Raw genomic sequence first — 16,006 nt, forward strand, 5'->3', positions numbered from 1 at the left:
CCGTTGAAAGTTGTCATGGAACCCGGTCAAGAAGTTACTGCAACGGCTCAGAATGTATACGCTGCTGTTTATGGAAACAGCGACCTCGGAAGTCAACTTTCTTTTAAAGTTTACAAAAGAAGGTGGTTCGTCCTGCTGGTGTTGTGTTTGTTAAACTGTTCCAACGCTACGGTGAGTCTGTAGACGCTCTGCTAGTCTTTTTTGTTAGTTTAGCAGATGTCATGAAGTGTGTTAGGTTAGAGAAGGACGGTTTCGTATGGAAGCCCAGTGGGGCTATTACTCTTTTTAAACTATTTTTTTTATTGTCTGCTGAATAACGAAACTTATACATCCGTAAAAACACCAGCGAACCCATTCTTCGGTCACGTGACCCGGATGTGATCAGGTGACACGCTCAGCTGATATGTGGTGGAGTGACTTTTGTTGTCAAATTAACACAATAATCAGATGCTTGGTGTTTGTCACAGTCTTCGTCAGATTCAGATGGATTTATTCTTGACATTCTAGCACATGGGGGATAAATTATGTTAAATAAGTGGCATAAAGTCATTAATGAACCAAGCATACTATTTATGGAGCATGTTTCATACAATTTGGTGTAACAATAGCAAGAAATAGAATAGCAGTGGAGGGACATGTCTGTATTCAGACACAAAGGTCTTACGGACAGAGTCCGGAACATTTCCGTTTTTCATGGCCTGTCTGAAGGGGGCTTAGGTGTCTTTAATCAGGATAGGAGTTTCTAAAACTTTTATATCCACAAAAACAACAATGAACTGTTCTATATTGGGTTTGGTATAAAAGCAAGCCTTGAGCTGTCCTCAGAGTTCAACAAGCACTGAGAAAACAGCCATAAGTTGAGTTTTAACTTGAAGTAAGATCATGCAAGGGATCTAGAAGGTTTGTAGAGAAAAGGCAAATCTAACATTAAACTGTAGTAAACAAACAAAAGAAAACATCTTAAGGGTCAGAGTTCATGAGCCTCAGGGAAGATGTTGCTCCTCCATCCTCCTAGTCTTTGAGAAATCTGGATAAGCGGTGTTTGCTCTGCTTCTGTGTCTGCTGGTGTAAATGACCTGGATCTTGTGTAACATGTCACTTGTGTATCTGGAATTCCAGGAATTGTTCTTTAGGTTTTTTAGTAAGAGATTTGCTGTATTGGTTTCTGCTGATCTGAGGTTACTTTGGCTCTTGATCTGAAGGCTGCTTCATTAACTAACCAGATCAGAGATCTCTGAGTGTTTTAATGAGCTCTAACAGGTGTCATGTTTTACAGTCAAGAGATACTTAAAATGACCTTAAATGGCTTTTTGTTTTGAATTAACATGCTGCCTATGCTAATAATCCATCAAATTAAGGAAATTAATGAGGATAAAAGCTTTCATTTATCCTTTTGATGAAAATTAAGTTGTGCCTGCAAATGGTAAGTTGACTCATAACAAATCTTTTTTATTCATTATTTACTGCAATGGTTATTTTTGAACTCAACTGATAATGATAAATCTACATGAATTATTAGTAACAAACGTAATGTAAGGGTTTTTCACTTTTACTACTGGGTCATTAATGTTTGATTCATACAGAAATTTAAGACCTTAAATTTATTTATTTATTTTCTGTGTTTGTGTCGATTATGTTCTCATTTTGGTCTTTTTGTGGTTTACTGTGATGTGTGATTTGCTGCTATGTTTTCATAACTGAATCACTCCCTGGAGATGTTGTCTTTGTGAAGCCAAAGTGTGCTTGGAGGCGTGTGCTGCTGTCAGCCATCCAAGCCCCCACCACACTCTTCCCCTCTCATCTTCTCCCGTGGGACTCTTCCTCTCTATGGGAGCGATTGTTTTCAGAGAACCGGTGTCCTTTCTCACAAAAGAAGCTCCGCTGGAGGAGGGTCATTCATGCAGTGTCAAATACCAGCCGATGAGCCAGTTAGACATCAATCAGGGGGACATTAACCGTCCCCCAGGGGTCAGGATTTATTAAACTCCACGAGTGGGGTCACTGATTAGAAGTGCTATAATCTAAAGTAGCTTGTTGTTGTGGTCCATTGTAAATTTCTGCTTGTTTTCTACCCATGAAGACAGCAAATCAGTGTAACTCAAGTCTGAAGGATCAACTGATTTATCTTTTAAGCAATATTTTGAACAATTGAAAGTGTGAGCATATAAAGTTTTATCTGCTTTTTTACATTTTTTTAAATCAAAGACACAAAAAGCTAGACGATAATAGTTTTTAAGACTGAATTTAAGGAGCAAATCACCCCCTACCAGAGTAGTACTCCACTCCCACTTCCTGTTTGAAAAATGCAACAAATGCTGTTGGCTAGCAGTCCGAGAGGGCGGAGCCGCTAACAAATACACACACACACAGGCTCACGACGACATTGTGACATCATATGGTACCAGCTAACGTTCTAAGGTACCTCTTAGCCAATAGCGATGGCAGATTTTAATTCAAATGCAGTGCAGAGTTTTTACCTGACAATGGCACAACACTGACACTTTTAGATAGAAAATTTAAATTTGAACTAAAATGCACTAAAGTGCAAAACTGTTGACTACACGTGTCTGCAGCACAATTAGGCATGCATTTATGTAGTTTATCAGAAAAAAAAGTTGATTTGGGGGTGACTTGCTCTTTAATTGGAAAAGTTAGACCAGATGCTTCCAACTCACGTCAGATGTAATCATGAGATCCTGTTATTCCATCACAACAGAGTTTGAGTTGCATCATGAAAAATAAAAACAGTAAATTATTTCATGTAAATTCTCAATTAAAAAAATAGCTACACTGCTTTTAAATATTTATCATCATAACGCAAAATATCACTATTTTTTAATGTATCCATATTTTTTATATCCCATAGGCCGCAGTGATCCTTCTGGATTTTAACAAAGAGAACTGAACTTTTTCTTTAATTTTGAAGATGTTTGAAAGACTTGAGACAATTCAAAATAAATGTGTGGAGTTTCAAGCCTATCCTTATGATTTTATGACTGTTTTATTTAGTTTTGATCTATGTGAAGCACTTTGTGATTCTATGTCTGTTATAAGTGCTGTATAAATAAAACTTACTTACTTGCTTTAACCGCTCCATTAATGTGAGCTGGATCACAAACCTGTACCTGAAAGGTCCTCAGCTGTGAGTTAACTTGCATTAATGCTGACCTTGTTACAATTTCACAATTTGTTTACATTGGAAAAAAGTGTCTGTGAGGTTTTTGTCCATGTATTGGAACACACACTGTCCGTGTGTGAAGAAGCAGATCCATATATTTCCTGTGCTGTCTTCAGAGCCCATCTGTGATTGGGCAGCAGTAGCTCAGGAGGTAGAACGGGTTGTCCAGTAATCGGAAGGTTGCAGGATAGATCCTGGCTCCTACCAGGCAATGCTGCAGTTGTGTTCTTGGGCAAGACACTTAAAGCAGCTTTCCGCAGTTTTCCCCTTTCAGAAATTATGTATGATTTGTCAGAAATCCGTAAAAGTGATTATCTTATCATGTACTGTGATATAATGTAAGCAGTACATCTTTTTTTTTTTTTGCTAAGCACATCCCCTGCCCCGCAGAGCTCCGTGCAATAGGAAACTGAGTGCCGACCAGAACTAACCAATAGCGTTAGACTACCGCTTACTTGCTTCAAATTTAAGGAATACCTTGGCTGATGCAGAGTTGATGAACTTTTCACTGACAAGTAAGTCTCTAAAATATTTTTAAAAAAAGAGAACATGACATGACATGGTGTTTTAGCTCTGTTTGTCGACTACAGAAGCACATTTATAAACAGAAGAGTGAAGTTGCCATCTTAAATAAAACTCAAGGAGTGTGATATGCTTGTCAGCCACTAGATGGTGCCATCGGATAAGAGAAATACTCCCAGACAGAAGCTTTAACCCACCTTGCCTGCTGATGGTGGTCAGAGGGACCGGTGGCGGCTCTGCTGTCAGCCTCACCTCTGTCAGTGCGCCCCAGGGCAGCCGTAGCTACAGTGTAGCTCATCATCACCAGTGTGTGAATGTGTGTAAATGGGCGAATGATACACTCCTCCACCACACAGCGCTGTGCGCTGTTGTCTATATTGCTGTTATAAAAGCCAGTCAGGTGTTCTGGATGATGTTTTGGTTTAATGATGAAGCTGCTGAGCTTTTCCTGCACCAGGTGACTGATTACAAATGCTGTTTTGTTTTATTATGTTAACGGTCAGATGGACTTTATTAGTATTTACAAAGTTACTGTTATTTAGTTCATAAGTGTGTGTGTGTGTGTGTGTGTGTGTGTGTGTGTGTGTGTGTGTGTGTGTGTGTGTGTGTGTGTGTGTGTGTGTGTGTGTGTGTGTGTGTGTGTGTGTGTGTGTGTGTGTGTGTTTGCAGATATGGCTTACATTTGCACCAGTAGCAAACCAGTCAGCCCAGTACCTGCAGGTCAGTCTGGAGGACATCAACTGGTTGTCTGTTGTCTTCATGGTAGTCGCTATTCCTCTCAGCTTTCTCACCACCTGGATGTTGGACACGTTAGGATTACGGCCTACGGTACAAACCGCACTCTGGAAACAACGTGTTGTGTTTTGGCTCAGAGGTTTTCTGTTGAAGTGGGAGCGACATGTCTCCACTATGAAATGTAACTTTTGCAGCACTTTGACCTTCTACCATCACAGCTCATCCTGGGATCCTGGCTGAATATGCTGGGAGCGCTACTGCGTTTCCTCGGTGCGTCCCGGTTTGATGGCTCTCATCAGAAGTTCTTGGTGGTGATGTTGGGTCAGACGTTTGGTGCCATCGCTCAGCCTCTCATCATCTTCACCCCGACCAAGCTGGCTGCCCTGTGGTTCCCTGAGGACCAGCGAGCTACAGCCAACATGTTCTCCTCCATGTGTGAGTCTTTTGCTATTCACATTTAAATAAAAACAAAATGTGTTTTACATTCCTGAGTAGTTTCTGCGCTTTGTTACAGAGGTTAAGTTACAAAACCTTTTCAAGCGGTTTTAAAACTGTTATGTACATCATACTTGTTTATATTTATTTTTGTTGTTGTTTTAACGTAATTATCATTGCATTTTTAATTATCTAATTTGATCTTTAATTTTATGAAAGAACAAATGGTGTGCAAAATCTGTATTTGAATCTGAAATTAAACAAAACTAAAATCTAACAATTTTTTATCAGATAACTTACAAAAATATTTGAACGAGGTGTAGATGAAGCATAATTACTTTCATATTTATTTTCAAGAAACGGGATTTTTTTTTATTTATTGAGGCAATGATTCAGCTGTGCTTTGGGGTTTTTGGTCAAATTTAATATATTATAACAACAAGTTTTACATTTCTGTTTTTAATTCTGACCAAATGTGCTGTAACCAGGTTGATCTGGAGTGAAACTTCTGCCTCATTTTACAATAAATTATTAACACAACGTTGCTTTTAACAATCTTTCTGAAACCTTAATAAAACCGTAAGTTTTAAGTATTAGAAAACCGTGGTTGTAAATAAAGGTTAAAACAATACAAGGGAATAAAACTAATGATCAAGCCTCAGTTCTGTAACTTTCAGCCTTATTTACACTCATTTATTATTAGTGAGTAAATTCTTCTGAATAAAGTTTAATTATATAAATATTTTGGGTCAAATCCTGGGTCCAGGTTTCAGTGTTTTGTTGATGGGTGATGCTATGATGGCGCAAGAAAAAAAAACACATCGGGGCGCCAGCTTCAGTAATGATGCTGCTCCGGGTTGTAGTGATGAAGAAGCTCTCATTTACTGTCCATCTTTATTCCAACATTCTCCTGTGGTCAGGAGATTTGGATGGGAAAGAATAACATCCAGGATCCAGGCAGCTGTGATGATCTTCCTCCGATTTTTCTTTTCATAAGAAAATAAACTGCAGTTTAGATATTTTGCACCAACACAAGATTATTTAGATTTTTTTTAAAACAAAAAAAACTGCATATTTCAAACTACTTTTTGTCTGTTTTGTGGGTTTAGTTGATGTTTATAAGAATGTATTTTAAAACTTACTTTTAAATCTAAATCCTAATGATGTGTAGTTTGATTAATGTGTGTACCCAGATGTTTTTGAGTCTTCCTGTTGCTTAACAGTAATAATACAAGCTGTTTAAAACAGGAACTGTTTCAAAATGTGTTAACATGAAAGTCAGCAGATATTAATGTGACCACAACAATAATAAAAAATAAAAATCTCAAATAAAACACACATAAAATTAGATAGAGTTGTTGAAGGAAGCAGAAATTAAAACACTAATATTTAGGGTTAGGTTTATTTCTCTTAAACTCTGCTGTTTCCATGCATTTTATCACTGAGAAGCTTGAAACTGGGAACTGAGAGTGGTCAAATGGCTGCACTGGTTCTGAAAGTAGGACAGAAACCAAATAAGCTTCAATCACGCTTCTGCCTCCTCTTCATCAGCAAATCCTCTGGGGATCCTCCTCGCCAACCTCATCTCTCCTGCAGTTGCCAAAACATCAGCCCAAATTCCGACGCTGGTGAGTTCAAGTTCTTTAAAAGCCTTTCCCTAAATATTATTTGACTTTATTTTTGAGACATTCGTCTGATCATTGTTATCAAATGTTGGAAACATTCTGCAGTATTTTCTGATGTTCTAAAGAGAACCGGGGCTGAATTAGGATCGGACGGTGTCATCTGCTAATGGAGATGAATTAAAGCTGCTAACCCTCGTTTATCACTGTGCTCTGTGTGATGCTCCTCTGCTAGATGGTCTGGTATACTGTCCCAGCATTTGTTGTCTGTTTCCTGGCATCAGCGGGAATCTGGAGCAACAAACCCCCAACGCCACCATCAGCCAGTGCAGAAACCTCTGGATCAGAACCGTTCATAAAGGGAATCAAACTGGTAATCAAACATAAAAGCTGCAACTAGTTGCTTTTATATAAAACTGTCATTTTTATTTAGCATAAATGTCAAATGGAAGTGAAGACATCATGTTTCCCGGCGTGTCTGTCAGTATAATGTAACAATAATTTCTGATGTCAGACTTCCACGGCACAGCCATTTTTCATTTGTACTTAAATACCTTAAAGAGTATTTCAGCTGTTTTCACATTTGTTTTTATGTAAAGGCTATAAATAACTTATCTTAACCATGGGATGTAGCTTTGTGAACAGCCTCTGTTCACTGACGTTAGTCAAAGTGTATTCTGTAAAACTATGGTGGCTCAGAAGGTTCAACAAAACATATTAGGCACAAAACAAAGTATTTGTGCCATGCCTTTCATATTTTATTCAACCTTCTGGGCCACCGTATTAAACCACTCTCATGTCCAGAATTTCATGGATGTTTATGCGAACGTTTTTGTGAACTCTTTTCTTGCTGTCAGTTTCACTTTGCAGTTAGTTATGCAGTTTTACCAGCAGAGGTATCAACACCAGCAGCTGACTGGAGCCTATCGGGTGCACCCAGGGGTCAAGTCCAGCAGGAGTAGGGTTGTCACGGTATGAAAATTTAACCTCACGGTTATTGTGACCAAAATTATCACGGTTTTCGGTATTATCGCGGTATTTTTTAAACGGTGTTGCATATGTTCAGAAAGCATTGATAGTCCTGTTCTACACAAACTGAAATAGTTTTGAAAAGGTTTAACAGTGTTTATTAAACCTAAAATAACACAAAGCCTTAGCAAAAGTGCAACTTTTCACAAGTAAAGGAACAAATAGCTTATTTTTCTGGAACATGTTACAGTAGTCAGTGCAGGTTTAAATGATACAAATCCAAACATTCGAAACATAAACAATATGTAAACAAATCAAAGAAACACCACTTGTTTTCTCATATACTTGTTTTCTTCATTATCAAAATGAAAATCTAAAACTCCAGTCCACACTTGACTTGAGCACTGTACAAGTCAACCTTAAAAAAATATGTATTTAAAATAAACAGCCACTTTAAACAAATTACTAAAATAACTACTACACTATGTAATCAAATCCAAATGTTCAAGTATAAATGGCATCGAATAAGTAAACAAATCAATGACAAGGAACTAATTGTATATTTCTCTTCATCATCAACAAATAAGATGCTTCATCCAGCAACAGGGTGTCCGTGACACGGTTTAAATGCTGGCAGAGGACGCTGCGGCTGCAGTATATAGTGACTCGTTGCATTCTCCCTCAGCCAAAAGTCCTCACGTCATGCATTTAAGCTAAAATGCTAGCGTTAACTTACCTTGCACTGGCTGTAGAGACGTGGGTGATGGTCACGCAGATGTGCCATTTGATTCGAAGTGCTGCTGCCTTTTGCAGACACTTGTTTCCTGCACGTTCTGCAAACGGGATAGCCGTCTTCTATTAACTGTCCCTCAGCATTTTTCAGAAATCCAAAATATGCCCATACTTCCGATTTAGTCTTCTTTGAGGGCTGATGGATGTCCTGGGCGCTGCCGTCTCCTCCTTCGGCCATTATTTCAGCTTCAAAGTTTTGGTGCCGTTGCAAACTAAAAAGTGCGTGTGCGCGCCGCGGGAACTTCAGCTGAAGCGACGGTGGCTGGTAAGGGTCATCGCGCCAAAACCGCGGCCACGGTAAACCCACCGAGATAATTTAGTTTTTAAAAAACTGGACGGTTATTTTTATTGTCAACTTTTTTACCGGGGTTTACCGCTATACCGGTTACCGTGACAACCCTAAGCAGGACCGACTTAAAGAGCAAGTCATCCCCACCAGAGTCTACCTCTACTCACATTTCCTGTTTGAAAAATGTGCCACAAGGAGGCATTGTCTGGCAAAGGGTGGAGCCGCTAACAAATACACACATACAGGCTCACAGTGGCATTGTGACATCATATGGTATCAGCTAACATCATAGGGTGTCTCTTAGCCAATAGCGATGGCAGATTTAAATTCAAATTTAGTGCAGATGTCTACCTGAAGAGGGCACAGCACTGACAGTTTTAGGCAGAATTTTTTCATTTTATCTAAGATGCACTAAAGTGCCAAATAATTGACTGCACATGTCCATAGCATGATTAGATGATCATTTATATAGTTTATCAGCAAAAAAAAGTTGGGTGGGGGTGACTTGCTCTTTAATATTTTATTACCAATAACTGGATAAGACTAGCTGTTAGCTTCTCAGTCCTGAAGGGCCTTCTCCAAACATGAGTAAGCTAACTATCATGAACTTTAGGTGATGCCCTAACCTACTCTGTGTCCTTCATAGTTACTGAGGAACAAAGCCTACCTCATCCTGCTGGTGTGCTTCGGTTCTGGCATTGCTGTGTTCACCTGCTTCACCACGTTGCTGGAGCAGATTCTGTGTGTACAGGGATACACCAATGTTAGTAAACTGCATCAAAACAAACATGTTTAAATATCACAGCTCAATAAGGAAAAACTTGTTTTAAATTTGGGAAAATTTGGACACAATAATAAAGATTTAATGAAGAAAATAAACATATTTTTTAATAATCACTAAGGAATAAAACCTTTTTCTGTCATTGGACCAATAAAATCTGACGTGCAGGACTTTGCTGGCCTCTGCGGTGCTCTCTTCATCGGGGTCGGGGTTTTTGGCTCTGCTGTGTTTGGTTTCTACGTGGACAAGTCAAAGAAGTTCATGGAAGTCATAAAGATCAACATCTCTATGACAGCTCTGTGCTGCATCACCTTCTCAGTGGTGAGAACATGAAACATTGGGGTACAGTGGTTCATACTTGCAGGTAAAGATAACCTGCCTCTTTCGTCTCAAAGGTGTGTTTGCTGCCACAGCAGAAAGTCGCCATCGCGGTCGTCTGCGCTCTCTTTGGCTTGTTTGGTTTCTCCATCTACCCTGTGGCCATGGAGCTTTCCGTGGAGTGTTCATATCCGGTCGGAGAAGCAACATCGGCCGGACTCATCTTTGTTTCAGGGTACGACTCATAATAACAGAGTTCCATTAGAAAACCTGAACCACTAGACTAAAGGTTATTGTGATGATTGGATCAGTTTGTGCTGACAGACTGGTATAGAGCACATCACACTAAAATAGAAACACATCTCCTGCTGTTTCAGAAGTAAGGTCAGGACAGAAGTCTGATGTTCAGAAATTCACACCAGGAGAAGTCAACTCACAGTTTTACTTCAGCCGTCCTTAAAAATAAACCATTTTCATCTGTTTTGTAGAATGTATTTTACCACACTCTGCTCAGTCTGTAGACCATCATGGCATTTTAAAAATAAACAGCAAGTTTTTCTGATTTCTTTAAAGTTCTAAAAACTACCCTTCAACGTGTGTGTGTGTGTGTGTGTGTGTGTGTGTGTGTGTGTGTGTGTGTGTGTGTGTGTGTGTGTGTGTGTGTGTGTGTGTGTGTGTGTGTGTGTGTGTGTGTGTGTCACAGCTTTTCTCCTGTGTTAATGGAATGTCTCGACTGCTTTCTTCTTCCAGGCAGATCCAGTCGGTTGTTTACATCGTCATACTTCAAGCTTTAACCAAGCAGCTGGCTGATTCTCCTCTGTCCACCTGCGGAGACGTCATCTACAGCTGGAAAAGTAGGTCACATGACCTTCATCAAACCTCTGGGTGGAGTCTACTGAAGCAGTTCTTTTTATTCTTCATTGAAGAGTTATTTTTATTGGTTATTTTATTCTGCAGTCTGTGACAAAAGGTCTAGTTTAGGGTGACTTTGACAGAAAAGCCCTGCCTCCTGTAGAGCTCTGGAGCTCATGTGGCCCTCACAGTAGAAATGCCATTAAAAGTTTGAACAAGTCACAGAAGTTGGAATTAACACGACTGAAAGGCTGGTTTTTTTTTTATCTTATTGTTTTTACTCAGTCAGTGGCAGGCTTAGCAGTTTTGGGGTCCAAGGCAAACAAAGACTGGGGGCCCTCTGCAGCTGTTGCTCTGACCCTTTCTAAATTCTTACTCAGAAAAAAATGGGCTTTTCGGGCCTCTTTAATATCTTCACTTAGTTTTTTAAAAATCATTTTACTTATTATTTGCATCAGACAACAGACTTGCTCATCAATAGTTCACTTCCGTTGCTGCAGCCTTGTAAAAGTCCATTGTAGCTGGGTGACGGGCGACATTGAAACACTATCACACAAGTCAATCTGATGCCATTTTGAAGTAGTTTTTCTTTTAGAATGACAGGTTTAATTCATTTTGAGGAAAAAAATCTCTTAAACATCTTTTTTAAGTGTCAGGGCCCTTGAAGTGTTTAGGGCACAAGGCAGTCGCCTACATTTGCCTAGTGATAAGTCTGCCTCTGATTAAAGTCACTGTTTAAGTTTTATAACGATGTACTGTCTCTAACATCTGGAGTACTGGTGATTATCTCTCTGATCACCTGAGAGGTTTTATCTGATCTCCTATATAAAAGTGTAGAAAGTGGAAATCCACATGACCACCAGCACCTCCTACTGCTCACAGTTCAACGTAACTTTGTGTTTTCTGTTTTGTAGCGCTTTCACATCTGGGTCAGCACAGACCTGCCCTGTTAGGGTATATTGTGTGCACATCTGGGTAGCCTGTATGTTTTTCATGCTCAATTGACTGTTTTTCTGACGTCCTCTCTGGTGGTCCGCTTCGTGCTCAACTGACCCAAAACACCCGCTGCCGACTGATTGGCCGGCTGAAATTCACACCTCCCTTTTGGGGATACCTTCAGTTGGCAGATAGAATCAGCCAGCATCTGCTTCCTTTGATTCATTATCACTCTGGATGCTGGGGAGTAAACATCTCCTCTGACTGCAGCTTGGAGCTGACACCAGCCGTGGCAGCGCAAGGACAGACTTCTGTGAGGAGCACACACAGTGGTCTCAGTGAGAGAGAGCAGGAAGCAATATCAGATTCTCCAAAAGCAGCACTGCTCACGGCTGCCTTTGTTTACTAACTTAAAGAGCAGGTAACACCTAAATGAACTTATTTTTGCTGATAACCTGTATAGATGTGTATCTAATAGGGCTGTGGACACGTAATCATTATTTATTATTATTTAAATGTAATACTTCAGCCCAAAACCATCATTCTGTGGTCTTCAGGTTAAAACTCTGCTCTACATTTATTTAGAATCAACCACAGCTGAGTTAGAGACACGTGTGTGGTTACCATGGTGTTTACCAATAGTGGTTATGGTGACCCTAATGAGCCACTGGTTGCAACTGTAAGATTTATTATAATCTTGGCTTTCTTTACACATCAGGGGCCTCATTTATCAAGCTCGCTTACGCACAAAACGGGGTCGGAAAACTGTGTAAGCAACTTCCCACGCAAACTTTGGGGTTTATGAAAGAAAACTTAGCGGAAAAATGTGCGCAACTTTAAGTAGACTAAGGACCTGGCTTATGCACATTTTGGACATGGAGAGCACCTGCAGTGCTGCTGCTGAGAAGGATACAGTTATGACATCCTGCAGCATTATCACTTGTACTGCTTTGTTTTCACACAGAACAAGACCCCCCACATGCACACACGCGCGCGCCCACACACGCACGCACGCACGCGCACACACACACACACACAGCCTGAAGCGCAGAATACAGAATGCAGAATATCAGCAGGGGGACAGATTGAGACAGAATGTCATGCATCTGTGACAGTGTGTGTGTGTCCTGTCACTGTGAACCGATTGATCATGCGCCCTGGCTACTTGTACAAGAGAGATTTCCATTTGGGTGACTGGTTAGTGCGTGTGACTCTCACCTGGGAGTCTGGGGATCGAATCCCGATTGGACCTTTTTTTTTTATATCCGCCACAGATCTCTCTGAAGAATTCACAACATTGACGGCTTCAGCAACGCTGTGGCACTCCGTGGAATTTCTCTTATTTGTTTTGCAAAAGCACTTCCTTTCATTTCTCCACCTCCCCCACAAGTACCTCAATTTCTGCTGTGAAATTGCACTTCCTTGATCTGCCTTAAGCTACGGTCGCCATCGTCAATGGCGGAGCGCTGCAACAGCCGGCTTATGTATATGCATGAGATCCACAAGGGACTTTGCATTGACTATTTATGACAGAAAGTGGGCGTGGTGAGGGCGGGATGTGACTAAAAAGCAGCTGAGAACCTTTCTAGATAGTTTCTGATTTATGAAGGAAATTGCATGCAGCTGTGCGTACTCCATGTTTGTCGTCGTCGTCGTCGTCGTCTTCCTCCGCTTATCCGGGTCCGGGTCGCGGGGGCAGCATCCCAACTAGGGAGCTCCAGGCCGTCCTCTCCCCGGCCTTGTCCACCAGCTCCTCCGGCAGGACCCCAAGGCGTTCCCGGACCAGATTGGAGATGTAACCTCTCCAACGTGTCCTGGGTCGACCCGGGGGCCTTCTGCCGGCAGGACATGCCCGAAACACCTCCCCGGGGAGGCGTCCAGGAGGCATCCTGACCAGATGTCCAAACCACCTCAACTGGCTCCTTTCGATCCGGAGGAGCAGCGGTTCTACTCCGAGTCCCTCCCGAATGTCCGAGCTCCTCACCCTATCTCTAAGGCTAAGCCCGGCCACCCTACGGAGGAAACTCATTTCGGCCGCTTGTATCCGCGATCTCGTTCTTTCGGTCATTACCCAAAGCTCATGACCATAGGTGAGGATTGGGACGTAGATCGACCAGTAAATCGAGAGCCTGGCTTTCTGGCTCAGCTCCCTCTTCCCCACGACAGATCGGCTCAGCGTCCGCATCACTGCAGACGCCGAACCAATCCGCCTGTCGATCTCCCGATCCCTCCTACCCTCACTCGTGAACAAGACCCCGAGATACTTAAACTCCTCCACTTGAGGTAGGACCTCTCCCCCGACCCGGAGGTGGCAAGCCACCCTTTTCCGGTCGAGAACCATGGTCTCAGATTTGGAGGTGCTGATCCTCATCCCAGCCGCTTCACATTCGGCCGCGAACCTACACAGCAAGAGCTGAAGGTCTGAGCTGGATGAAGCTAGGAGGACCACATCATCCGCAAAAAGCAGAGACGAGATTCTCCTGCCACCAAACTCGACACACTCCACACCACGGCTGCGTCTAGAAATTCTGTCCATAAAAGTGATGAACAGAACCGGTGACAAAGGGCAGCCCTGGCGGAGTCCAACCCTCACTGTGAACAGGTCCGACTTACTACCGGCTATGCGGACCAAACTCACGCTCCTCTGGTAAAGGGACTGAATGGCCCTTAACATAAAGCCACCCACCCCATACTCCTGGAGCGTCCCCCACAGGGTGCCCCTGGGGACACGGTCATAAGCCTTCTCCAAATCCACAAAGCACATGTGGATTGGTTGGGCAAACTCCCATGCCCCCTCCATCACCCTTGCAAGGGTATAGAGCTGGTCCACAGTTCCACGGCCAGGACGAAAACCACATTGCTCCTCCTCTATCTGAGATTCAACTATCGATCGGACCCTCCTCTCCAGTACCTTGGAGTAGACCTTTCCAGGGAGGCTGAGGAGTGTGATCCCCCTATAGTTGGAACACACCCTCAGGTCACCCTTCTTAAAGATGGGGACCACCACCCCGGTCTGCCACTCCCTAGGAACTGCCCCCGATGACCACGCAATGTTGTAGAGACGTGTCAACCATGACAGCCCTACAACATCCATAGCCTTGAGATACCCAGGACGAACCTCATCCGCCCCCGGGGCTCCGCCGCTGTGTAGTTGTTTGACTACCTCAGCAACTTCTGCCCCCGAGATCGGACAGTCCATCCCCAGGCCTCCCAGCTCTGGTTCCTCCTCGGAATGCGCATTGGTGGGATTGAGGAGCTCCTCAAAGTATTCCTTCCACCGTCCGACTATAGCCTCAGTTGACGTCAGCAGCTCCCCATCCCCACTGTAAACAGTGTGAGCGAGTTGCTGCCTTCCTCTCCTGAGGCGCCGGACAGTTTGCCAGAACCTCTTTGGAGCCGATCGATAGTCTTTCTCCATGGCCTTACCAAACTCCTCCCACGCCCGAGATTTTGCCTCGGCAACTGCCACTGCTGCACCCCGCTTGGCTATCCGGTACCTGTCTGCTGCCTCCGGAGACCCACAGACCAGCCACGCCCTGTAGGCCTCCTTCTTCAGCCTGACGGCTCCCCGAACCTCTGGTGTCCACCAGCGGGTACGGGGGTTGCCACCACGACTGGCACCGGCCACCTTACGACCACAGCTAGCAACAGCCGCCTCGACAATCGCAGAGTGGAACAAGGCCCACTCGGACTCAATGTCCCCCACTGCTCTCGGGACGTGGTCAAAGCTCTGCCGGAGGTGGGAGTTGAAGACCGTCTTGACAGGTTCTTCTGCCAGGCGTTCCCAGCAGACCCTCACTATGCGTTTGGGTCTGCCAGGTCTACGTGGCATGTTCCCTTGCCATCTGATCCAACTCACCACCAGGTGGTGATCAGTTGACAGCTCCGCCCCTCTCTTCACTCGGGTGTCCAAAACATACGGCCGCAGGTCAGATGATACGACTACAAAATCTATCATCGACCTGTGACCTAGGCTGCCCTGGTACCAAGTGTACCGGTGGGCATCCTTATGTTCGAACATGGTGTTCGTTATGGCCAAACTGCGGCTTGCACAGAAGTCCAATAACAAAACACCGCTCGAGTTCAGATTAGGTGGGCCGTTCCTCCCAATCACACCCCTCCAGGTCAAGCTGTCATTGCCCACGTGAGCATTGAAGTCCCCCAGCAGGACAATGGAGTCCCCTGATGGAGCACTATCTAGCACTCGTCCCAGGGACTCCAAAAAGGGTGGGTACTCTGAACTGATATTTGGCCCATAAGCACAAACAACAGTCAGGACCCGTTCCCCGACCCGAAGGCGCAAGGAAGCTACCCTCTTGTCCCCCGGGGTAAACCCCAACACACAGGCAGAGAGTCTCGGGGCTAACAAAAAGCCAACCCCAGCCCTCCGCCTCTCACCCGGAGCAACTCCAGCAAAGTAGAGTGTCCAACCCCTCTCCAGGTCTCGGGTTCCAGAGCCAATGCAATGTGTCGAGGTGAGTCCGACTACATCTAGCCGGTACCGCTCAACCTCTGCCACAAGCTCCGGCTCCTTCCCCGCCAGCGAGGTGACGTTCCATGTCCCAAAAACTAGTTTT

General features: G+C 43.5%; 1 protein-coding gene across 2 annotated transcripts in view; it reads left to right on the forward strand.

The window, feature by feature from the left end:
- Positions 1 to 15: 15 nt before the first annotated feature.
- slc49a3 (solute carrier family 49 member 3) overlaps positions 16 to 16,006 on the forward strand; it is a 17,289-nt gene continuing 1,298 nt past the window's right edge. The window contains exons 1-9 of one of the 2 annotated variants that reach the window (XM_054739367.2): positions 16 to 171; positions 4,370 to 4,528; positions 4,654 to 4,870; positions 6,422 to 6,498; positions 6,728 to 6,865; positions 9,189 to 9,305; positions 9,492 to 9,644; positions 9,719 to 9,876; positions 10,392 to 10,495. In XM_054739367.2, the coding sequence (XP_054595342.1) occupies positions 16 to 171; positions 4,370 to 4,528; positions 4,654 to 4,870; positions 6,422 to 6,498; positions 6,728 to 6,865; positions 9,189 to 9,305; positions 9,492 to 9,644; positions 9,719 to 9,876; positions 10,392 to 10,495 (1,279 nt within the window). Of the gene's footprint in view, positions 172 to 2,618; positions 3,694 to 4,369; positions 4,529 to 4,653; positions 4,871 to 6,421; positions 6,499 to 6,727; positions 6,866 to 9,188; positions 9,306 to 9,491; positions 9,645 to 9,718; positions 9,877 to 10,391; positions 10,496 to 16,006 lie in introns of those variants that run through there. The other variant, XM_054739368.2, reaches the window with a different exon arrangement.

Source organism: Nothobranchius furzeri, chromosome 1 (assembly GCF_043380555.1).
Source record: "Nothobranchius furzeri strain GRZ-AD chromosome 1, NfurGRZ-RIMD1, whole genome shotgun sequence".
Classification (NCBI taxonomy): domain Eukaryota; kingdom Metazoa; phylum Chordata; class Actinopteri; order Cyprinodontiformes; family Nothobranchiidae; genus Nothobranchius; species Nothobranchius furzeri.